The following is a 23,412-nucleotide window of genomic DNA, read 5'->3' as shown; positions in this document are numbered from 1 at the left end:
TAGATATTAAACATGCAACAACGTTTATATAAGTGTTCTGACGAGATTAAAATAGTGGATAGGTGATGTATTTGGAAAGGTGTCCGGCAATCCGTTAATCTTCGAGAACTTGCATTTCTCTGTCTATTGTCATCTTGTAGTTCGAACTGTCGATAGACAAACAGCTCTCGCCCCAGACTATTCAAACTCGAGACGCCGACAAGCTTAGAAGCCTGTGCTACAACTAACTTAATCATTATTTCCAGTGGCAACTCCCCAGAAGTATCCGCACCAGCTACCGATGATCAACAGAATCAAGATGGCAAAGCAAGCCAGAGAAACCCGCCTGTTCTTTTCGCCGTTCTCCTTGGTGAAAATGTCCTTCCTTTCGTTGAGCAAGGCTCCCTGTGCAATTCTCTTCTTTCGTGACCATTGGAGGTGTCCAAGGTCCACCGATTTCCACGCTCCAAAGGCGAGCAGTAGCGAAACGAGGACGGACAGTCCAGCAAGGATGACATAGACGATCGTCACCTTATCGTACGAGTTATTGTCAGCGTCCTGAATCTTTCCGGTGATAATTCGCACAATTATATTCATTCTAGAGTAAGTGTTAGTAGTACGGAAGGCGAAAGGTAGGGTGGGTATTGCTCTTACGCATTGTTCATTGTGATCTTGATGGCATAAGCGGAGCCAAAGACAGTGCTGTCCCACATTGATGTACGTGTGCTATCGATAATCGTGGTCGGACCGAAACAATACGCGAACGCGAAGACGCCAAATGATGCAGCTGTTCCTTTGACAGCACCTGAGAAACATACCAGAAGCATCGAGATAAACATGCCAATACCACAAAACACCACTGCGTACAGTCAGCAGGTTTCTCTTTCTGTGCGACATGACCAGCTACTTACAGACGGAAATGCGGCTTCCATAGAGGTCGAGGAATACTCCCAGCAAGGGAACCACAAAGAAACCTGAAAGATATCGTTAGAGCCAATCCGGTACGACAGCATGTTGATCAGACACCATACCTGAGTATTGCAAAACGGAACTGTACCATCCGGCTGCAATGGAATCGGTGCCAAATCTCTGTTCAGCAAGTTCTGTAGCATTCTGCAGGAACACAATAGCGGCGCTTGTTTCAAACAAAGAGAAGCCCATGACAGCCCAGAATGTCCACGGCAGTTCCAAGACCTTGCGATATTCGAACTTGCGCGTCTTTTCAGTAAGCTTCTCTCCAGTGGCTGGATCATTGATACCGTGATAGCGACGATTGGCAACTTTGGTGAAGAAGTAGAAGACACCGGTCATGACGTTGGTGAAGATGTTCATAAATACCGCAATCCAGAAAACCCAGGCAAAGCCGAGTCTCTTGGAGATAATGTTTGCTGAAGACTTGCCGGCAAAGGCACCGATTTTACCAATGCCTAATTCGAAGCCCAAGGTTGAGGCGAATCCGTTTCCCGGGGCGAACCAAGACGAGAAGACCTTGTACTGGGCAACTTGGGTGGCGATATCACCGAGAGCTCGCACGACCCTGCCAGCCATCATGAACTTGTATGATCGAGTCTGTGCTGCTCCAGCTACCAAAATTGATCCGATCGAATAGATAAGATTGCCGTACAACATCGCGCCTTGTTTCTGATCAGCGCCAACTTCTCCCATGCTTCAAGTCAGACGTACCGGCTCCACCAATTCTGTCGGTTACGATACCACTAACAAGCATTAAAGCAGTGACCATGAAGTCCTCGCTAGCTTCCAAGAGAGAGAATTGGGTGTTGTTGACGTGCAGTTCTTTCTTGATGGTGCTTTTCATGGCTGAGGTCACACCAGAGCTCCATTGCGACCCGAAGCCAATTGCGGTGACGAGGACGATGGAGGCGAGCTTCCAGCTCAGTGGGACTGGCTGGCGACCGTCGTTTTCCAGTTGGGAAGTCTGCGACTGAGATAAAGCATGTTTTTCCTTGACGGACACGTGAGGCGGCACGAGCTTCTCGTCATTTGCGAAGCTCTCTGGCGTCTGAGATTGAGCCATGAGTGTCAAGATTGAAAAGAACTGTACTCAATGGATGAGATGCGGACAATGATGTTGAGGTTTGGTTGGGCTGAAAGGCAGAAGCCTGGGGATGTTCTACATATTTAAATTGGTCCGAAAAAATATTCATGGTTGTAAGTTTTCTGTAGATCCCGAGCTAACCTCAAAAGATGTCAGAGTGTCCGTAGTAATCAGATTGATAAGATGTCTGATGCTGGCGTGGAATGAACACCCTAAGCCAGAAAGAATTAGCGAGGTTACATTGAAAACTTTCTCACAGTGAGAGGATCAGAGTCGGAAAATCCCGTTGTCCACTGGAGCCACTTCCAGGAGGGTTCTCCACTGCGACGAAGCGTCACGGTCTCTGGACCTTGCTAACCGTGAGAGCTGCGAAAGCTGTAGACTCCGAGTTCGGCTCAGAGTAGAGTTTAAGTCTTTTGCTACTCAGAACTACATCGATGATATCTTTCCAGAGACATTGGCCGATAGAGATGCTCTCATACTGGCAAACAGACAACCCATATCCCCAAGCAACCACCCTGGACGCACCAACACAATAAGATCGGTAAATAAGACAGTAAGTCTCACAAAGGATGTCTGGGAGGTCTGGCCATAAACTTGGGGATATTTAAACCCAGAGCAGATTGTTCCTTTTACATAGAGGTAATATCGCGACAGATGACGAAGTTTTGCCCTTATTGCCGTCGTGATCTGCGTAGATTTGGACCGCGGATTATATTGCGGATTTGACGCCGATATTACTTCCGAATCATCTCATCATACCACGAGTTTTACCATCTACCATTGGATATTTAAGAAGTACTACATAGTAAATATATTGCTGCTTATTGGCTAGAGGTAAGTCGACCAGAAACAGAAACAAAGTGCAACAAGGTTTTAAGAAAAGAAAATACTATAGACTATGAAATCGCTGATTTAGTGGCAGCCTGGACAATGAAATACTCACTGTCACCAATAACAAAGGTTCTCAAGTAGTCGTGAATGTCATGTTGTTCACATGCTCATTTGCATATGCCGGAATAAAATCCGTAGTCAAATACCAGCCCGGCTTCTGCATGTTGTCCGAGATGACCTTCCCATTAATAACCAGGTTTTCGAACGTAACATTGCTGATCGTCCGGTCCTCATCATAACCGACAAAGATGGACATGCTGGCCTTTGTCCCATTGTACTTCAAATCACGCACCAGCACATCCTTGATCCCTCGGCCCGGTGATGTGTTGTACTTGGTATTGTACATGACACGGAAGTTAAGCAGTTGGCCAACGCGAATATCTTCGACACGTACATCGTCAATCAAGACGTCTTGAATCAGGTTGCCATCTCCAGGATTGAGTGCAATAGTCCCTTGGTAGTCGACCTGTCCCTCTCTTTGGTCGAGGATGTCGATGTTGCGAATAGTTAGACCTGCAATGGTCTCGGGGTCCTCAGTATTGCCATGGGTTCCAATATTAATCGGATGCGCGACATCGGCCCACAGAATTGAGTTTTGGATGGTGATGTTTGTCGAGTTTCCGTACCATTCATTTCTGTGAGCGTAAACTGCGATACAGTCGTCCGAATTGCGCAAGAAGACGGAATCGATAAGGACGTTCTCGCAGCAATAAACGTCCATTCCATCTCCCCATTGCACTGCGCTGAAGTCGCGCCAATGACTGAATGTCACGTCCTTTGACTCATACGCCCTAGGGAGGAAGTTGATACCAACGAGACGCTCGATCAAGACGTTGCTGGATCGGTAGATCTGTAGGGAATTTCCCTTTGGACTGTACAAGAGACCTCGTCCACGTATGATCACATCAGTCGAGTTGGTCACTGTGATATCGGGAGCTGAAACCACTGCTCCGCCGGCGACATAAAGAGTTTTGCCAGATCCAACCTCAAGCGTAGAGTTGAGCTTATGATAGCCAGGGCCGTAGTAAATGACATCTTTATCCTTTTCAGATGGCACGTTTGTATCAGGGGGGTTGGTGAAAATGTGCAGAACATCGAAGATGTCATCGTTGACTTGAACAATGACATCTCGCGGCTCGTTCAAGGTAAAAGTAACAACTGAACCAGACCTTTTAGGGGTTAGGTTGAGGGAGTAAGGCCTGATAACGGCCTTGGAAACTCGATCATTGAGATATCTGGCTTGAATCTCTACAGTACCGTTGAAATCGAAATATGCCAGAGATGAGTTGTGCTTGATAGAACCGCCGGTGGTAAAGTTGACCTCGTTGTGAACTGGTTGATATGTTTCAATCTTTTCCCACTTGCCACCGGGAACGCGAGCTTTGACATCAAAAGAGGTTGCGATAGGGACGCCATCGGGAATAGGCCAAGTCTGGAGAAAGCCCTGGGGGGTCTTTGCACCTTCAGAAATGGTGCTTTGACCAAGAAGGAGGAAGCATGCTGATTTGATAACAGCGCTAAGTCTCATGATTAGAGTTGGTGTATTGCAACACAGCAAACAAGACAAAGTGTAGGTATACCAGTATATGATTAACTTGACCAAACAAGAGTTAGATAACAATGAATATTGGGCTCAGACTTGGCCAAGTGCGTATTTATACATGGAAATTCGATATCGCTAAAGACGTAGCATAATAAAGAAGTATCTCATTACGGAGCCCACTCGGCACTCTAATTCCCCGCTTCCCCGGATTAGAAGGCTTGCGCTAAGACGCACACCGTAGCATGGCATGCTGATCTCGGAGTCACTGCCGATGCTTTTTCCGCCTCTGTATCCTGACTAGGCAATACGCCATACTAGAGCGCGTGTAGTAGTGTATTGCACCCGAGCGCCAGAAATTTAGTAAGAGCCGATGAATAATCCGTCTGGTTATATCACGGTCTCAGGCTAAAAAGTAATGATGGTTTTAGCCGAGTCGTAAAGTCTTCTTTCTTTGGCAATATTGAAATAAGAGGTCTAAATTCAGGCATGTCATAAATACAAATAGTCATGTTTGGAACCTTGGTGACATTATCAAAAGAGTTTCATCTTCAATTGCCCAGGGAAAAAAACTAGGCATTTCTCTGTTGCTGAAGGCGATCAGCGGTAGTTGTCTCGACGAGCTGGCGCGCTTGTATTTGATAGGCTATGCACGTTGGCAGCAGGGTGCCATTCTCACTATGCTCGGCATTAATATCGGTCCTATGCCTCACAATATAACTATTCTACCACTGGAGTCCTCAAGGCTGAGGTGAAACTCAGTCGGCAGGGGTAGTACTAGTGTTTCCGGAAGTATTTTGCAGATATCTCCATCTATAATTCATAGCTTGGCTAAAAAGATTCATAGTGGTTGACGTCTTGCAGCAAAATAAGCGACGCCATGCGCACCTTTCTTGATGAACTATTGTACGTCTAGTGAGTGTCTGACAGAGGAGAACGTCAAATAGGTGGTGCAAACCCTTCCTGGCCCCATGCGTGTTTGAGGTTTATAGAGGGAAATACCACGTAGAACAGGTTGAACTTGAAAGTCTAAGAAAGATGCTAAAGGCATCGTTATTTGGATCTATGAATATTTCCAATTTGTACCGCGTCAGATTTTCCAAGCCTCTCAGATCCGGAAAATCCGGAAAATCCTAGATAATGTCATGGGGGGAACGATGAACGGAATGTACTCCTAAACAGGCAATGCCTATTTGGTAGCCCTAACCCTCAGAAATCCAATGCAGAGAACACAGCTGACCCTCCAGTTAGAGATGCCTGCAAGTTGACAGTATGCGTTACGGCGCGAGAGCGATGAAGTAAACAAAACTCTTGAAGCTGAACAATCCGATGCGGGGCTGGCAAAGACAGTCGACCGCTGAATCTAACGTGCTTGCCCGAACCGTCTCGCAATGGTAGACTTTTTTAGTATAGATCGACCCAACTGGTGTGGATTGCGTGCGTCCAATAACAGTGATACGTGAGCTTGATAAGATTGCAGTCAAAAGCCTTTTGCTCTTGCTGTAGACCGGTTTGTGTTGTATTTTATGTCGTGGCTTGCAGTAGCGTAGGACTTGTTACCATTAGGCGGGCGTATTTGCAGCGAGGGCAACGCTTGACGCGGGGTATAGATACTAAAGCTCTACCATGTCAAATCGCAAGAAAAGCGGAAAATAAAACAATATCCCCGAAATTTACCTTTTATATACCATGAATACCATGGAATATACTTACGAACCGCTTGAACCCAACAGTATCCGCCTATTAAGGCCTCAGCCTGGGGAATGGAACGCCCCAATTTGCTGTGAACTATATCGCGCATCATTGGAGCAACCAGATCCATATGAAGCTCTGTCTTATTGCTATGGTAGCGCAGATAACCGCCCCGTAATCAGCCTCAACACATGTCCTCACTTGGTCACAAAGAACCTTGAAGCCGCGCTTCGTCACTTACGTTCAAATAACGAACCCCGAACGTTATGGGTTGATGCACTCTGCATGAACCAGCAGTCATTTCAAGACAAAAAGGTTCAGGTCCAAATGATGGATGAGATATACCGTCGTTCTCAGAATGTCATTAGCTGGCTGGGTGAATCAAGTCATGACAGCGATGAAGCTATGAGAACGATGGAAGTTTTGGGGAGATGGATGAAAGACAATGAGTCGGAAATATTTGATGGTCCGAATAAGGATGAAGAACACCTCACTGTGAGTCAATACTTCGAGGCCAAAGGCTTTCTAATGTCTAGTCAGAATTGATCGGCGCTCTTAAGTCTTCTTGAACGCCCTTACTGGACACGTGTCTGGATCATCCAAGAGCTTGCAGTTAAAGGTTTCCTCTTTCGAAGTACCGAGGACATTATATGCGGCACATCCTCTATAAGAAGAATCGAGTTCGATGTCGAATGCAGTGCGATTCTCCTCACTGTACAAGGAAACTCAGCCCGTAGTACGGGTTCCGGTTTTGATGTTGATGAACCACTTCGGTCCATTCTTTCGAGAGGGTGGCCCCCAGGTCTCGCAATGATTCAGACAATTTCTTCATGCAATGGACCCGAGAAACCCACTCTGACCACATTGATAGAGGTCTCGAGACGATTCGAGGCGTCAAATTGCAGGGATAAGATATTCGCCTTGCTAGGTTTAGTATGCGAGCAGGACCGCCGCTTGGAACCTGATTATGAACAACCCGTTCCAACGGTATTGATCAATGTCGTCGAGTTTCTTGGGGCAACCTGCATATTTTGCTTGGGAATCGCTTTGAAGTGAACCCCGACGGTCCTAGCTGGACGCCTGATCTTGGAAGTCGGCTGAGGGGGGACACAACATTAAGAATATTCAACAAGACGTTCAAAGCAGATAATGGCCAAGAACCGACTGTCGAAATCGACAGAGGTTTGGGAACTCTAAGCTGCAAAGGCGTTTTACTCGGAGCTACGATACGAGTTATCGGTCCTTATGTACAGGGCCAAAAACTGGCGGATGGAGCTGATTTCTATCAGGAGGTCACTAGTGGTTTTGGAAATCGTCAATTCTTCACTGAGATTATTGATTTCTGTCGTTCTCTCGCAGACGGACAAAAGCCTACTCTGCAGGACTCTTGTCATGGATCATGACTCGACTACACCTGGCGAAGATCCCTCATACCCGGCCCCAGGAGAGTTTGTTGACATGATGCAAGTTCTATTCGAGCAGAAGCCAGTTCCCGATAGCCTTATATATGAAGGGAGCCATATTGACAGATTTATAGAATACACCTCTCCCTTTACAAAGTCAGTGGAGAACGTAAGCTCTAATCGTTGCTTTTTTGTTACTGGAAGTGGGAGCATGGGAATGGGACCATTCTCCATGAAGCCTGATGATATAATTGTGGTGCTTTTTGGGAGTCCCTTTTGTCTTGTCTTACGGTCGGTTCAGGGAACAGATTGGTATAACCTTATTGGTGATGCATATGTTCATGGTGCGATGGACGGCGAATTTGTAAAAGGTACAAAGCCAGATGACTATCGAACCTTTACACTTGTTTAATAGAACAATGTCGTCAATGTTGGTACAGGCTTCAACCTTGAATCTTGTCCTTAGCAAGAAATTAACCCATGCATACTAGACTCAATTTATTTAAGGGAAATATTCCACGATAAACAGCAGTAAAAGACTGACGGGTATTCAACTGTCCAGCAAAGGGTTTTGGCATTCACGAATGTGACTCGATAGGGATCAGCGTACTGTGGGTCCTTATGATTCAGGCATAACTGACAGCTTGCAGATCACTCTGTCTACGACAATGGAATTCAATTATGCTACGGCAGTTGATGTCTCACATGCTGCCGAAGTAAGGGCACTAGTTCTTCCTTGGTGTCTCAGAATTGAAATGCCGCGCCGGGCTTTGATCTTTCCTTGAAATATTTATTCAGAGTTTTCTCATCTGAACACTATTCCGGTTGACGCCCACATTCTGATGATTGATTCTGCATGCTTGGAAGAAGAACTAAAGCTTCAGAAATGGCTTGCAGTTTCTGATGTCGTGATAAACTGTGAATATTAATACAAACCCAAATCAAGTTGATTAAACTATTTCTCACTCGCATAACCGAATGGAGGATATAGATCATTGCATTAGATAATCCCAGTTAAAAGACTCGGCGCTAAGGCCCCAGTATGACTAGAAATACTGTTGTTCTTGTGCAACCAACGGTGTTGTCTCTGTTCAGTCAGAAGGTTATGACATAGAAAGCCGCGCGAAGTCTCAGAATATGAATGATAATCAGCCAAGTCACCAAGTTGGACGATCACATACCAGAAGATCAAGTTTTAAACCCAGTGCGGTGAGCCAAATTTAATTGCCAGGACATGACAAATTCACAAGTGCATACTCTCAAACTTCCATGAATACCGACAAGGTCGTGACATGTACCAGGACCCCTCATGAGTTGTCGTTTCTCATTCCACAGGTGATGAACCCGGGAGGAGTTGAATCGCCTTCTTTAGAGACTCACGTAAGACAGCATTGTCGAGAATGACTAATGATAGGCGCACTGCCTTCTGAAATAGTTCCAAAGGTCTGTGAAAACTATAAATCTACTGCCTCTTCCCCCCTCATTACTCTATCATCAGCACTCACAACCAACACTTTTCCAACACAACCACTTTTAATCTTACAAATCCTACCAAGCCATCATCATGAAGGCCTCCATTATCCTTGTTTTCCCAGCCCTTGCTCTCGGAGCTGCTACGCCCAAGCTTCCGGTTCCTTCTGTCGATCCTGCCTGTCTTCAGAGTATCACTAGCATCTCTGACTGCATTAGCAATCTCAAGCCCACCAGCGCCGTTGCTATTACCGACGTTGCAACCTGGTAAGTCTGATACTCTATGGTTATGGCATATACCATCAACTAATAGGACATAGTCTCTCTGAGCTTGTGGCTGGGATCCAAAAGTGTATCCCTGGTGTCCCTGGCGGCTTGCCTTCTGGTCTCCCTGGAGGTCTGCCAACTGGCCTCCCCACTGGCCTGCCGGTTCCTCTGCCTACTCCTCTCCCCGGTGGTCTTCCTGGAGGTGGTATTCCTGGAGTCCCTGGGCTTCCCTGAGTCCCCTCCAACATACCAACACCCCCTCAGACTTTTGTTCACCTGGAGGGCGGACTGACTACATCCATCAAGGGGATTTGTTGGCATGCCTGGACAAAGGTGTCTGACATTTATCGGAACGTTGCTGTTGAAGATTGGAGGTGCGGATAAGAATCAACCTTGTGTATACCGTTCTATAATATTAAACTCATTGCCTTGACTATGCGCCGTAAGACTTTTGCAATACATTTGCAGCATTGATCACGGAAGCGATGGAGAACTTTGATGACGACGTTTGCGTAATGTACCCTGGTTGGCAACAAAAGTCGCCTAAGACGTTAGACACTATTGGCTGAATACAACGGATATAGATAATCTAGAGATCCGAAGAGGAAAGAGACCGGGTCAAGAAACAAAGCTAAATCCTTATTCCAGGCATATCACAAATATACATAGAATATCTCCAAGGTTCCAATCTAACATAATCATCCAAGCAGTGTATCCATCAGGTTCTAGCAAGGCAAGTTGTATCTCCATCTCAGATGGAAATCCGAGCTAAACTGGCCCTGATTGACTCAAAATAACGTTTAAGATCCTCCGCCACTACTCAAACTTCCTGATGTACCGGCGACGGTAGAGCTGTCACAGATAATCGACCTTGCACTCGAAGAGAGCCTAGCTGTCTATATTTTGACCTCCGGGTGGAAGGCACTACAGATCTTCTAAATGATTTCTCTTGTTTCCCTTTGCCATACAGGATCACCTATTACGAGAGCTGCCTCTTTTGACAAGAGAGTATTACTTACCCTGAAGCACCTGGGCTAAATACTTAGCATCTCTAAGGTTTACGCAAGCCTGATTAGATTTTTATACCAGCTTAGGTATAGTTAGTCTATCAACGTTACCCGCTTAACCGCATTTGTCATCCTTTACCTCGGTAGTGTGTTCCATTATGTAATTGACTGAGGTCTTTTCCTTATTTCACGATTTCTACCTCCTCCTCTCACAGCTCAGCAGCATAAACAACTCGACAAACCAAGTTATTACAGTTATGTCTCACCTTACCTACACGTCCTATGAAGGTTATGGCGAGCGCGCCAAGAAGGACCTTTGGTATAGCCAAGCCGTCCGTGTCGGAGACATCATTGAATGTTCTGGGCAAGGTATGGGTTCCTCCTAGAAATGGAAGAATGGCTGCTGAGGTGCTATCAGGTGGTTGGGACCGAGAGACTGAGAAAATCGACCCGAATGTTGTGATACAAATAGAGAAAGCATTTGACAATGTCGAATGTGCTCTGAAGGCAGCAGGTAGTCGCGGTTGGGAGGATGTTTTCTTTTTAAGGTCACACCACCTGCCCTGCAACAACGAGGCAATTGAAACAATGGTTCGCTGCCTCAAGAAGTACTGCCCGAATCATCAGCCGACCTGGACAGCCTTGGGGGTCCCTCGCCTGGCTCTTGACGACATGCGAGTAGAGATCGAAGTGCGCGCGCATGTCCCTAAAGACCGAGAAGAGAAGTAAATGTGATGGTTGAGTATACTGAATAGACAGATCTTAAAATTGAGTACAATATCACCCAGTGTTCAAATCGCCAAACGCTGATTTGTAAAATCTCACCATCGAAGTCATTTCTGGGTATCTTAGTCTCCAGACTTACTGTCGTTGGGCGTATGTGCAGAGGGCTATAAGATGTATGGTTGATACTCATTTCGGGAAGCGACTTAACGAGAGCTTCTATTCCTGGCTGGTAGAAGGGTTCGTAACTTGGGTCGATGAAGAAATAAAAGTCTATTCTTCTCATTACTAATATATCTTGTTTTTGCGACCTTTGCTAGGCATTTCTTTGTTCTTAATTTGTTATCGTTATCGTCATGTCTCGGGCTAATCAGATTGATCTAGTCCTAAAACGATCTAATCGGGGATTGCAACCAATTACAAGTGCGTCATTATAGAGATGCTGAAAATTTGAGACTGAGGAAAAGTAGACTGATTGGGCCAGCTGCTTGAGGCATAATTTGGAAACTTGGTATGAAATAACTGATATCGAGGTCGCATCTCATAATACAAGGCGGCGGCACAAGGACTGATAAGTAGGAAGCCCATGAGCTTCTTGTTTCTGCTCTGGGACGTCGGTGAACACTGCTTCAAACATTGAAGTCATGCAAAACGCCATTCGTGGCTGGTTCAGCTTCAACAGGGCCAGCGTCTATCAAGTAAAGTAGGCAGCTACGCGCGGCAAGCCGCTTCTGTTGATTACTGGATTGCCAAGGCGCTTTGCTATTTGGCCTTGAGCACTATGAATCTTGGATACTTGGCTGAAATCGATTACTAAAGTCATCGGCCGTTGGTGGCTGCTGAACCACCAATGACAGGACTCTTGATACCGCCGTGGAAAATATAGAGGTGGTCTAGGTCCAGCTTGTTACTTCTGCCTTGGCGGATATCTAATTGGACCGGTTGACACTTTCAAACTTTGGGTCTGCGAACATGAATGAGGCGGATATTGCGTTGAGTTCCACCGCGGGGAGCTTGCTCGTGATCTTGCTTTGCCCCAATCTTAGTCGAGCAGCGTCGCCAATCTCCATCATTCCAGAGCTAGTAGGCGGCCATAAAGAGCCAAGATTGGAGCGCTTCGAGTAGTGCGCTCTAGCGTCCTTTCGCAGATCCATCAGTCATACATACCTAGATAGCGGGGTTGAGCTGGTGTAAATATTCCTGTCTCCTCAAACATAAATACTGTCCCGACTTTCTTTTCTCATTCTTTCATCTCAGATACCCTTCAAAACACTCAATTTCACCATGTCTCAAGGCAAGACTTTCACTCTCAACACTGGTGCCAAGATCCCGTAAGTGAACCCGCAAAGCGAGTGGAGAAGAATGAGCTAATTGTTTCCAGTCTCCTGGGATACGGCACATGGCAAGCCTCCCCCGGTGAGGTCGGTCAGGGTGTCTACGAGGCCCTCAAGGTTGGCTACAGACACTTGGATCTGGCCAAGGTCTACGGAAACCAGCCTGAAATCGCCGAGGCCTTGAAAAAGTCCTTTGCTGAGATCCCTGGCCTGAAGCGAGAGGATGTCTTCATTACCTCTAAGCTCTGGAACTCGCAGCACGACCCCAAGCAGGTCGAGGCTGCTCTGGATGACTGTCTGCAAGAGCTCGGTCTTGAGTACCTTGACCTCTACCTCATCCACTTCCCCGTCTCTTTCAAGAACTCGGGAGCTCCCATTGGTCAGGATCTGTTCCCTCTCACCGGAGGAAATCAGCCCGATGGTGACGTCGTCATCGATGACAGCATCTCCATCGTCGACACATGGAAGGGTGAGTTTAGATTATATAATATACCTAGGCTATTGATGCACGCGGCTAACCTCAACATGTACAGCCGTGACCGAGCTGCCCAAGTCCAAGGCCCGCGCTGTCGGTGTTTCCAACCACACCAAGGAGCACGTAAGTAATTTCCCTTCTGTTATACCGAAACAAGCAACTGACACGACCTGAAGCTCGAGGCAATTATCAAGGGCACTGGAGTTGTGCCTGCTGTTAACCAGATCGAGCGCCACCCTCTCCTGATCCAGAAGGATCTCATTGACTACTGCAAGGAGAAGAACATCCACGTTACCGCATACTCTGTAAGTTGGTGCAGATGAGATTCAATATTTCGACGCTAATTGATGTCTCAGGCTTTCGGTAACAACATGGTCAACGCTCCCCTCCTCTTCACCTACCCCGAGATCAAGGCCGTCGCCGAGCGATTGACCAAGGAGAAGGGTCAACCCGTCTCACCTACACAAGTCCTGTAAGTCACCATCGGCATGTGACACTGCTTTACATGGCTAACACAGTGTTTGCCCAACAGGCTCGCCTGGGCTCAGGTTGGTGGCCACAGTGTCATCCCCAAGTCTGTTACACCTAAGCGTATTGCCGAGAACTTCCAGGAGATCGACTTGTCTGAGGACGATATCCGCGAGATTGAGCAGGTTGGCAAGGAGCAGCGCCGGTACAACGTTCCTTATGTCGCTAGTAAGTCTAATCTTGATTACCCTCAACAAGTTCAGTGCTGACCATCTCTCAATAGACAAGCCTCGGTGGGATGTCAACATCTTCGGCCATGAGGATGAGAAGCCTGCCACCCACCAGGTCATTATTTAAACAAAAATAAAAGTAGATATAGAAGCGCTCGACTTATTTTCTCGTCTTATGAAGAAGTGTGTATCGGGCATGCGTACTTGGGACTCAAACCAGTGATTTATGAAGGTTCACATAAAATGATAGGTAGATGTCAATTCGAAACGCCATAGCCAGATTTGCAGTTTCGCTGTTACATTACGTCCAAGCTCTCCCAGTCTGTCACTAGATTATCCGCAGACTTGATGATGTTGCTTTCGCGCTTCAAGTGATGACGACCACCTCTGAAAAAAGGTTGTTATACTCGTCAATGCCCTTATATCGATGAATAACCGAAAGTCCACTCAATACGCCTTCGACTCTATCAAGGGTATTCTTCTCTCCAAGAGACGGCGCGCAACAGCGAAGCATATGGCTATTTGCTGCGTGCCCGATCTGACATCATATCTTCTGAATTTTCATCACCTACTACAATCTCGACTTCCAAATTATATCTAGATCACGGCAATACCTCAGGGCATAGGTCATTCTTGTAACCTCCCACGACCTCTCAAGATCTTCCTTCACCACCAGCCTATCTTCAGGTGCAGAAAGAAATACTCCCAAGGTATACGCTGGCCAATTACCCGCATATGATCTGGCCCATTCTCGGCTGCCTTGGTGGCTGTTGAGAATTCGTAAGAACAGTCTTATCTGCCACTTGTCCCTGGACACTACCGATGGCATAGTTCCTCTGCTTCCATACTCAGTAATCTGTTCAAGCAGGAGAGAGGCAACTATCGCATATAAGTATGTTTCGTCCCTGGTTGTTGAGCTGGGTATCTTTTTAACTGTATCAGTGGAGCTGTGAATAGATTCAGAGTCCGGATCGCAGAGTTGTGCTTCCCAGCCTTGTACCTCATGCTGTATCCGGCTGAGGACTGCAGGATCCAGACTAACACCTGAACGGTAGCATTCCCGTAAGATTATGGTGGTACGAAAGAAAGACAACGGTACCCCTAAGATAGGGCTTTCAACATTCCAAGGCGCTCCTGACAAGAGTGTGGACCTGTCGAGAAGTTTCTCAACACTATCCCAGAAATCTGGGTTGAACACAAAGTCACATTGACTGCTTTCTGACCATAGGCCTGTTGAGAGTAGGAACTGCTGGTAGATGACACTTTCGAGGGCGAGTCTGTCGAACAGTCGTTGAATGCCGACCGGCTTGTTAAGCAATCTCAAAGTGACTATACGAGTCGCGGCATTGACGTGCTGTGCAACATCACTATGCGTGCCCCATCCCAGGCACTTTTGATGTCAGTGATTGACTTTGTATCATTATCGCTGGAGGACATACCCCGTGGAGATAAAGCAGCATCACAGACATGAGAAGCGCGTCGTGGTTCTCATATTGAGAAACTTTCCCAAGTAAAAGCTGAAGTTCTTTCACCCCTTCAGCGTAATAGGATAAAGCAATAGGGTGCATTTCCCACACGGAGTCGGTGAGAAATATGTGTGATGCAGCACAAGCCAAGACTGAGTAGTACAAGCTCTTGTGAGTCACCATGAGCTGCTTGATTTCAGTAAGCCAGCCGTCGTGGAATCCGCGGTAGCAGTCCGGTAGTAGTAGGAGGGAAAAGTATTTATCAGAGAAGTGGTCGGAGACGCGGAGCTCTAGGTGGTTAGAGAGCACGCGGTGCACTGTGGCGGCTTGCGATAAGAGGTCCAATGGACAAACAGAATTCGTCTCATAAATAGTTGATGAGCTGTAGGAAGAGATGGCACTCTGTACGGGGTGATTGCTGCTGCTGGGTATCAAGGAATTCCCAATGTCATCTTCGTGTTGTTGTAGCTGTTCTTTAAGGCTCCGATCTTGGTGCCGTGAATCGCAATGGTGGGAGTAACGACGATCGAGTAAATCGCTTGGTGATGGCCATATACATCTTCGCCCAGAAGATCGGCACAAGTCGCAGATTGGGGACTTTTCATCGCATTTCTTGCGTCTTTGTCTACCTGGTTGCGAAATGTTAGCAACACGATGGACCGCATACTGTCGGCTTACATGTAAAGCAGCCAGTCTTTGTGCGTAACTTCTTCCGCGCAGTACCGTTGTTGATTTTATCGGTCATCGTCGCATCTTTGGTCGGGAGACCTTGGTTGAGAAATTGAGGGCGGGGACGTTCATAAAGTTTAGAAAGGGGTTTATTGGAGTCGGTAGTAGGCAAGGGAGCTTCAAGCGCTATTTGAATCCAACGTTGGCGTGTGACCAGGGACATCTTGTCCTAAACAGGTTACTTGGTTCCTGGCGCGTGCGTCAGCGTTATCTGGGGCTGATCATCTCCAACATAACTGGACGATAGCTTCTTGGTGGAGTTCTTGAGATGCGGGGTTAACATGGGTGGTTATCCTGCCAAACGCTTGGCATAACGATAGCCGATATCAAGATCCCATTCGCCCAATCAGTTCCTTGTTGCATATCTTCATGGACTGGATGCTGTTATCAGGACAACTATGAGATTTATCAGCGTAGGGTGGAAGGAACTGGCAACAGAATAGTGGACATGGGGACTTGTGGAATCACGCATCTGAGGAGCTAGAGCATATTTTTGGTCCTACATCAATTAAGATTTACATCTCATGTTCTTCCATTTGCAAGCTACCCGCAATTATCATACTTGATTACACTCCAGTCGGCAAATAATGTTGCCATCTAACAATCAGTGGCTTGCTTGACCATCCTCGGCCAGCTGATAATATTTCTCAGCACTACGAGTTCTGAACATCTTGCCATAAACCATCATGATGATAAACGCAGAGGAGGCTACCATTCCGACAAAGGCTGCTGAAATAAAGCAGTTTTGGTACCCAAGATGAGTTATCCAAGGGGTGATACTACTCAAGCTGTTAGCAATTATTGACAAGATACGTCGGAATAAGACTTACCCGTAGCTAATTGCAAAAGACATGGTGTTGCGAATGAGAATAACAGTAACGATCGCATCGCCACTGATGCCATGATAGCTATCGATGAGATAGTTGACGCTGAGAGTGACGCCTACAGCGCTGGTGAAGGCGAGACATCCCATCGCAAACACAAGTCCAAACCAATGGACTCCATGTTGGGCTCCGACGCCCCAGAGAATCAGTGCAGAAGGTACCATGACGACACAGAGAACAAAGGGCCAAAGGCGGCTTTCGGCTTCCATGATGCCACCGTTGCGGCGGGCAAGCTTGATGGTCAGAATATCACTGAGTCTGCCAGAGACCACGGCTCCAATGACGACACCAACACAACAAGCAAGATAGCTTAGGCCCACCATGGATGGACTAAAGTTGTAGGGCTCTCCTGAAAGAATTAATGAGGCCGTGGCGTTGAGGACATTGAACCAGATGAGATATGAACCGTAGGAGAAACCGGCATAGAAGATAACAGGCCAGGTCAGATACTTCAATGATCGCCATGATCGTGTGAGCATGCCTTGTCCCGGCGACGGCTGCCAAAGCGACATCTTCTGGATAAAGGTCTTCGGGGTATTGTAAACCTCGCCATTCTCCGCAGCTGGCGTGTCTGCAGCTACGGAATCACTCTTTTCATTCTTGATCTCACCCTGGGAGAAAGAAGCCTCAGGAGTGAGCTCAGAAACGGGTTCCCGGGTATAATTTGTCTCTTCCATAAACAGGAAGAGGAAGACGAATACAGCCGCCAAGAAGATGGCTGGCCAGTAAAATACCCACTGCCAGCCCTGGTGATCGGCGATGAAGCCGCAGACAACTGGGGCAAAGTAATTGCTGCCAGCGAGGGCAAACGAATAAATTCCCATGTATGTACCGCGCTCGTGGGTGAAGTACTAAGCGCGTCAGCAGAGGCTTCGATCAGTAGCTTTGGGCACTTACGATATCGGTAACTGAGATCTCAGGAAGTGCTTCAATGGGAGAAATGAAGAAGCCCTGGATAATACACTTTGCCAGCCACTCGCCATTGCTTTTTACATATGCACTAAAAGGCTGTTAGTCAAAGGATAGATATCAGGTTCAAGATCAGAGACCAACCTCCAAATACTGGTGCCCTAAGCAATAAGGTGTCAGAAATATGTACAAGGATTACAGCGCGGGTCACTTACTATTGCACCAAGGACAGAGATCAGATACGTCAAGCGTTTGCCATAGCGCAAAGAGAAAGGCTGCCAGAAAAGAAGACTCCAGCCAAGAAAAAGGAACATGTAGCCCGTTCCTTCATTGAGAGTTGCGATGGAAACGCCAGATTGAGCGGAGAGGGGTACGAGGACTGAATAGACGGTAGACACTGCAAAACCTGCGAACCAGGTGTATCTACGTATTGTTAGTTGTCTTATGACACGATGAAGTACACGTCATGGCGTACAGGTTCTGACAAATCAGTGAGAGTAACTTGCGACGGGGAGTCCAGTTTAACGGATCATTGGGGTCTTTGGATGGAGTCGGGTTCAGGACAATGTCGGCAGATGAACTGGCATGGCGAGCATGCATGTCATGGTCCAGATCCACAAGGTGGACAGTACCAGGGATACTGATAGATTCGGTCATTGTTGGGCTGGCGGGGTAGGCTGAAACTGAAAGAAAAGCGGATTGGTAAAGGTCTGATGGATGCAGGCGGACCAGATCGACAGAATCGCGTTGAGGCCTGCCAATATATACCCATGACTTGACTATCTACCCAGCAAAGATGATATGGCTGATATGATGAAGCTGTGAATACCGATAGCTAGGCAGTTTATCTTCGTTTCCGAGATTCGCTTCCCCGCTAAAAGCTAATCAGGAGGGGGGCGGATAAGCTAGTGATGCATCCATGCAACATGATGGCGCAAATACACATGAATGGTCAGTCTTATCATCAAGGTGGGACGCGGGCTTGAGCTAAGTTGGGCTGTTGACTCTGCCCAATGATGTGTATTTGCGACAGATCCTCGCGTCGACCTACCCTAAGAGACAAGGAATGCAATTCCGAAACTCAGAATGAAGGTCGAGGGCGGGCGAGAGGAACGAGATGATCGCCCCAGTGCAATCGTAAGTAGTATTAATACTTGAATTCATCTTTCAATCTATCTGATCTGTCTGTATCTTTACATTTGAAGTTCACCATCCTTGAATACCTCAATTGTTATCCGACATCTTCCTTAATCCATCATGAACGTTATTTCACCTGCCCCTCTTTCGCTTTCTCAGCCACAAGCCAGGATCAAAGATACCTCCATTGTTCAAGTGAGAGCCACCGACGATCCAGAGCAAGGCAATTCATTCACTGTTCAGCCAAAGCCTGTTCCTCGCGGAACAGCTGCTTTTGAAGCCAAACGGGCTGCTCTTATCGACACCATCAAGGCCAAAGTACCTTTGGAGTACTACCTCCCTGCCGAGTTAATCGTCAATCCCCCTCTAGACGTTTCCAATATCCCTGCTTCCTGCGGCATCCTCACTGAAGATGAGGTTCGCATCACAGAAGACTACGATGCTGTTGGTTTACTACAAGCACTCGCCAGCCGTCAATTTTCGGCTGTTGAAGTCGCCACTGCTTTTGCCAAACGTTCTATCATCGCACATCAACTCACCTGTTGCCTAACGCAGTGGCTCATGGATGAAGCCATTGTCCAAGCAAGAGGACTCGATGAGTACATGGCCAAGCACGGGAAACCCATTGGTCCTCTGCATGGACTGCCAATCAGCATCAAAGAACACATGGCCATAGCTGGAACGCTGTCTTCTCAAGGTTGCCTGGCAAGCTTGAGAGAGGATACAACGGACAGTGACATGGTTGCAATTCTGAGAAGTCTCGGCGCTGTGTTCTATTGCAAGACCAACCAGCCGCAAACCATTATGCACCTGGAAACTGATTCACTTTGGGGCCGTACCCTCAACCCTTTCAACATCAACCTCTCAGCAGGTGGATCGACCGGTGGTGAAGCAGCCCTTATTGCAATGAAAGGTTCTGTACTCGGCATTGGTACTGATATCGGCGGTAGTATCCGTGGTCCTGCTGCCTTTTGCGGCATTTATGGATTCAAGCCAACTTCATACACAATGCCAATGAGAGGCTTCGATGCAATGCCGTTTCCAGCTGAGTTGACTGTTCTGGCCTCGGCTGGCCCTATGTGCCGGAGCTTGAGAGATATGGATCTATTGATGCAGTGTGTTTTGTCGTCCAAACCACATTTAAAGGACCCGAGATTGGTTCCTATCCCTTGGAATGGCCTCAAAACTCCCATCAATGGTCGTTTGAAGATCGGCTTTGTCAACGACGATGGATTTATCATTCCTCAACCTCCAGTTGTCAAGGCTCTGGCCTGGGCACGAGAGCAGCTCTGTGATCCAAGATACAAAGATTTTATTGAGCTCAAGGAGTTCAAAGTGTTTGATTCGGCAGGTGCTTGGTCCAAGATTCGACGCATGTATTGGCCTGACGGTGGAAAGCCAACAAGGGATGCCATTCAAGCTACGGGAGAGCCCATCCACCCTCTCAGTGAGTGGATCTGGAAGGATGCAGAGCCACTTGGTATGAAGACAGCTGTTGACTTGAGTCTCATGCGTCGGGAGAGAGATGAATTTCGCTGGGCATTTGCAAAGAGCTGGGAAGATCAAGACGTGGATATACTTATTGGACCTGCATTCATCGGACCTGCATCAGGTCATGACACAGCGTTCTTCTGGAACTATACATCGCTGTATAACCTTGTGGATTATCCTGGTGTCGTCATACCTACACCTGTCAAGGTGGAGGGAAGTGAGAAGTATCCTGGTGGATATGAGCCGTTGAGTGAGGCTTGTGGACAGGTGAAGAAGATGTGGGAAAAGTCGGACTTTACTGGCGCTCCGATTAATCTTCAGATCGTTGCGAGGAAGTATCATGACAACGAGTTGTTTGGGGCGCTGGCGCTGTTGAAGGATGTATTGAAGCTGCAGTAGTTATTTGTGACCCTGATGAGTTGTATTTGTGAACTATATTAGAGCCTGTTTATCTTATCTCTGTATGCACCAAGATTTAATTGATTTGACGTACAAGGATGAGCGTAGAAGCAAGACAAGTGACGATTAGAAGGAGACGTCATACCTCGGTCCAAGCCCACGATTAAAGTTGGAGCTAGCAGTCTACCATGCTGCGTCTGACGAATCATCTTTAGCGCTTTCAGTTGCGCTTCGACAACTCAAGATTAGCTTCCGAGTGCTTCTGTCGATCATTATGTCCTTGAAAGAGTACATCATCGACTGAACAGGCGTTGCCATGACAGGAAATTGATAAATAGCCTGCTACAACTTAGTCAATCACCAGAGTGCATTCGAGTGTTACACAAAACGACTGAACAAGAACGACAGTATGGCAGCCGCATTCAACATTGTGCGCCAGAGCTTGTTTGCCGGCAGCCCAAGATATACAGAAAATGATTTACCTGATCTCAAGGGCAAAGTACGTCGCTATCGGTGATCTCCACCAGAAGTCTCGCTGATGTTTGCTTTCCGAATTCTAGGTAGTTGCCATAACAGGCTCAAATACTGGTGTCGGGAAAGAAATCGCCAAGATGGTCTACAGCAAGAATGCAAAAGTCTACATGTTCGCGCGAACAACTACAAAAAATGAAAAGACTCGTGACGAGATCAAAGCTGCCTTTCCAGAGTCACGAGGCGAATTGATCTGCATTCAGCTAGACCTCGCCGACCTCGATAGTGTTCAAGCAGCGGCTGCAGAATTTATCAGCAGGGAAGATAAGCTTCACGTTCTTTTTAATAATGCAGGCGTCGGCTTCCCTGAATATGGCTCCAAGTCCAAGCAAGGTTACGAACTGCAGTTAGGAGTCAACTGCCTTGGTAGCTTTGCTCTGACCCAGAGATTGACGCCCGTGTTGGTCAATACTGCAAAGACATCTACACCAGGGACTGTTCACGTAGTTTGGGCATCATCCACTGCTGCCTTTTGGACTTCCACGAAGAAATACATAGAACGAGTCAAATCTATCAACAAGCAGAGCCTGTTTCAACAATATGCAATTAGCAAGCTCGGCAATTACTACCATGCCACGGAATATGCTGCACGCCACAAGAGCGACGGTATTATCTCTGTGCCGCTTAACCCCGGCAATCTCGACTCGGAGCTTTGGCGCACACAGGGTAAATTTCTGACTTGGATCCTTCGAAAAACTGTTTTCTATCCCCCGCGCTATGGCGGATATGTTAATATCTTTGCTGGGTTCTCTCCTGAAGTGACTCTTGAGAACTCAGGCAGATTCAGTAAGTGGTCCAAGTGATGCTCTTTTGTGGATTCGCTGACCTGACGACCTTTTAGTTTCACCATGGGGAAGGTTATGGCATGCACTCCCTGCAATGGTAAAAGGATCAAAGACGGAGGCTGAAGGAGGGACTGGCCATGCTAAACGGTTCTGGGAGTGGACAGAGGAACAGGTCTCACAAAATGTGTCTGCTCCTTTTGCCAAGGAGCCCCTTAGGTAATGGTTGTTAACGAGTGCAAACAGGTGTAGTTTGTTATTATTCAGCAGTGATTACTGGCCGCCTTGTTGAGAGTCGGAAGGTGTACCCATATATCCCAACCCATAACCTTGAGTTAATTCCATTACATTCAGTGGTTCTACAGTAGTCTTTCCGCTCGCTACCTAAAAAGATCAATGTATTGGGCAGGCCTTGGGAAGCAAGAAAAGTTACAACTTTAGAAGAGTGTGCTGAAATAAACTTGGTACGGAATCTCCTAATCTTAGGCTAAATTACCTAAATACTTTCATCTCTGAGGATTTATATCCTAAGGTTTCTTGCCTCCTCTGATCCCTAAGACAGCATATTAGGGCTGAAGTTTCCTTGAATCAACCCCTCAGCCTTATGGCTGTATCAACAAACGTTCTTCATCAGTGAGCTATCATACGGTATCTTGGCTCATGTCCTGTGACCCACGAATCGCTGGACGGCCTCCTTAATCAGACGAAGACAGTTGTAAAGAAACAACAGGCAAGACACATGAAAGAACAAGTTTATGAAATGCCCAAGAAGAATATTGGGAGACATAAAGGCATACATAAACCAGAGCCCAGTGAGAAAGCCTAACCAAAAGTTCATGTTAAAAACTGAGGATCTTCAATCTCTGTATCGGTAAGAGGCCAGTGACTGAGATACCTATGCCGCTAAACGAAACAGGTAGAAGAGAAATGCGATGACGCCTACTGGAATGATACAGTAATACACGGTGGTGTGGAAAAGGTCCAGGAGAACACGGATGTACTTGAGGATGGTGATGCATAAGGAAAGACAATAGACAATGATAAATACCCAGATCAAGATGATATAAAGGGGAAAGAGCTCACGTTGCATGTTGTTCATGGCGAGTAGATGTACTTGACCGAAATCCAGTGTTAGTTGGTGCTGAAAGCCGTCATTCTTGTACGACGGGTAGTCTTGCTTTCCGACGCCTTTCTATAATCTCCAGTTAATTGACTTACGAGCTACTGTTCGCCTTTTATCACTTGAGTTTTTGGGCATATATAGAGAACACTTGAACAGATTCCATGAACAAAGAGACACTGCTAAGCTTCTGCCGAATACGTGAGCGAATACAGCACATAAATTGAACAGTATTCTTATATTCCTTAAAGCTTTGAATGACATGTTGCAATTGTGTAGTCAAAGCCATTGCATATGGAAAGATAACGGCGATGAAAGATGCTACGGAATGACGGTCGAAAGGCTTGGAGGCTGTGACCTTTTCAAGAACTGGATGGCCGTTCACCCTGGTATTCACTCGCCTTGCCATTGGTAAGGTGTAACCTT

The 23,412-nt window shown here is 46.8% G+C and overlaps 9 protein-coding genes across 9 annotated transcripts; 5 read left to right on the top strand and 4 right to left on the bottom strand.

Moving 5' to 3' along the window:
- Window positions 1-55: 55 nt before the first annotated feature.
- On the bottom strand, window positions 56-2,014 carry FOBCDRAFT_192595 (major facilitator superfamily domain-containing protein; the record flags this gene model as incomplete). The annotated part of the gene is made up of 5 exons (XM_031192972.3): window positions 56-577; window positions 634-838; window positions 891-953; window positions 1,011-1,613; window positions 1,663-2,014. The coding sequence occupies 5 exons, from the start codon at window positions 2,012-2,014 to the stop codon at window positions 229-231; spliced, it is 1,572 nt and encodes a 523-aa protein (XP_031031818.2). The 3' UTR covers window positions 56-228.
- Window positions 2,015-3,002: 988 nt separating this feature from the next.
- FOBCDRAFT_148534 (pectin lyase fold/virulence factor) lies at window positions 3,003-4,457 on the bottom strand (the record flags this gene model as incomplete). The annotated part of the gene is made up of 1 exon (XM_031192971.2): window positions 3,003-4,457. The coding sequence occupies one exon, from the start codon at window positions 4,455-4,457 to the stop codon at window positions 3,003-3,005; it is 1,455 nt and encodes a 484-aa protein (XP_031031817.2).
- A 2,031-nt stretch (window positions 4,458-6,488) lies between these two features.
- FOBCDRAFT_245448 (uncharacterized protein) lies at window positions 6,489-7,976 on the top strand (the record flags this gene model as incomplete). Its single annotated transcript, XM_059610686.1, has 4 exons — window positions 6,489-6,691; window positions 6,722-7,168; window positions 7,234-7,453; window positions 7,521-7,976. The coding sequence occupies 4 exons, from the start codon at window positions 6,489-6,491 to the stop codon at window positions 7,974-7,976; spliced, it is 1,326 nt and encodes a 441-aa protein (XP_059466272.1).
- Window positions 7,977-9,050: 1,074 nt separating this feature from the next.
- Window positions 9,051-9,734, top strand: FOBCDRAFT_11661 (uncharacterized protein). The gene is made up of 2 exons (XM_031192969.3): window positions 9,051-9,301; window positions 9,355-9,734. Exons 1-2 carry the CDS (start codon window positions 9,129-9,131, stop codon window positions 9,533-9,535), a joined length of 354 nt encoding a protein of 117 aa, XP_031031815.1. The 5' UTR covers window positions 9,051-9,128; the 3' UTR covers window positions 9,536-9,734.
- Window positions 9,735-10,509: 775 nt separating this feature from the next.
- Window positions 10,510-11,096, top strand: FOBCDRAFT_254243 (Endoribonuclease L-PSP/chorismate mutase-like protein). The gene is made up of 2 exons (XM_031192968.3): window positions 10,510-10,677; window positions 10,727-11,096. The coding sequence occupies exons 1-2, from the start codon at window positions 10,566-10,568 to the stop codon at window positions 11,035-11,037; spliced, it is 423 nt and encodes a 140-aa protein (XP_031031814.1). The 5' UTR covers window positions 10,510-10,565; the 3' UTR covers window positions 11,038-11,096.
- Window positions 11,097-12,199: 1,103 nt separating this feature from the next.
- On the top strand, window positions 12,200-13,819 carry FOBCDRAFT_192592 (NADP-dependent oxidoreductase domain-containing protein). Its single transcript, XM_031192967.3, has 7 exons — window positions 12,200-12,362; window positions 12,413-12,834; window positions 12,899-12,963; window positions 13,017-13,145; window positions 13,197-13,312; window positions 13,373-13,536; window positions 13,592-13,819. The coding sequence occupies exons 1-7, from the start codon at window positions 12,316-12,318 to the stop codon at window positions 13,663-13,665; spliced, it is 1,017 nt and encodes a 338-aa protein (XP_031031813.1). The 5' UTR covers window positions 12,200-12,315; the 3' UTR covers window positions 13,666-13,819.
- Window positions 13,820-14,087: 268 nt separating this feature from the next.
- On the bottom strand, window positions 14,088-15,749 carry FOBCDRAFT_265634 (uncharacterized protein; the record flags this gene model as incomplete). Its single annotated transcript, XM_031192966.3, has 3 exons — window positions 14,088-14,928; window positions 14,978-15,633; window positions 15,683-15,749. The coding sequence occupies 3 exons, from the start codon at window positions 15,747-15,749 to the stop codon at window positions 14,110-14,112; spliced, it is 1,542 nt and encodes a 513-aa protein (XP_031031812.3). The 3' UTR covers window positions 14,088-14,109.
- Window positions 15,750-16,337: 588 nt separating this feature from the next.
- Window positions 16,338-18,183, bottom strand: FOBCDRAFT_245444 (major facilitator superfamily domain-containing protein; the record flags this gene model as incomplete). Its single annotated transcript, XM_059610685.1, has 6 exons — window positions 16,338-16,521; window positions 16,564-17,468; window positions 17,515-17,617; window positions 17,671-17,687; window positions 17,742-17,949; window positions 18,002-18,183. The coding sequence occupies 6 exons, from the start codon at window positions 18,181-18,183 to the stop codon at window positions 16,338-16,340; spliced, it is 1,599 nt and encodes a 532-aa protein (XP_059466271.1).
- A 600-nt stretch (window positions 18,184-18,783) lies between these two features.
- On the top strand, window positions 18,784-22,089 carry FOBCDRAFT_245442 (amidase signature domain-containing protein; the record flags this gene model as incomplete). The annotated part of the gene is made up of 4 exons (XM_031192963.3): window positions 18,784-20,535; window positions 20,918-21,052; window positions 21,114-21,870; window positions 21,926-22,089. The coding sequence occupies 4 exons, from the start codon at window positions 18,784-18,786 to the stop codon at window positions 22,087-22,089; spliced, it is 2,808 nt and encodes a 935-aa protein (XP_031031809.3).
- Between the last annotated feature and the right edge of the window lie 1,323 nt (window positions 22,090-23,412).

This window comes from Fusarium oxysporum, chromosome XI (genome assembly GCF_013085055.1).
Source record: "Fusarium oxysporum Fo47 chromosome XI, complete sequence".
In the NCBI taxonomy this organism is placed as follows: domain Eukaryota; kingdom Fungi; phylum Ascomycota; class Sordariomycetes; order Hypocreales; family Nectriaceae; genus Fusarium; species Fusarium oxysporum.
Note: the sequence above shows the minus strand (reverse complement) of the source record. Positions and strands in the feature narration are given on the sequence as shown.

Bases quoted from the DNA above. Each gene is read 5' to 3' on its own strand.
- FOBCDRAFT_254243 (XM_031192968.3), top strand. From the start codon at position 10,566: ATGTCTCACCTTACCTACACGTCCTATGAAGGTTATGGCGAGCGCGCC. The intron at 10,678-10,726 runs GTATGGGTTCCT...AGGTGCTATCAG, and splicing joins CATTGAATGTTCTGGGCAAG to GTGGTTGGGACCGAGAGACT.
- FOBCDRAFT_192592 (XM_031192967.3), top strand. From the start codon at position 12,316: ATGTCTCAAGGCAAGACTTTCACTCTCAACACTGGTGCCAAGATCCC. The intron at 12,835-12,898 runs GTGAGTTTAGAT...CAACATGTACAG, and splicing joins CATCGTCGACACATGGAAGG to CCGTGACCGAGCTGCCCAAG. The intron at 13,313-13,372 runs GTAAGTCACCAT...TTTGCCCAACAG, and splicing joins GTCTCACCTACACAAGTCCT to GCTCGCCTGGGCTCAGGTTG.
- FOBCDRAFT_11661 (XM_031192969.3), top strand. From the start codon at position 9,129: ATGAAGGCCTCCATTATCCTTGTTTTCCCAGCCCTTGCTCTCGGAGCT. The intron at 9,302-9,354 runs GTAAGTCTGATA...AATAGGACATAG, and splicing joins ATTACCGACGTTGCAACCTG to TCTCTCTGAGCTTGTGGCTG.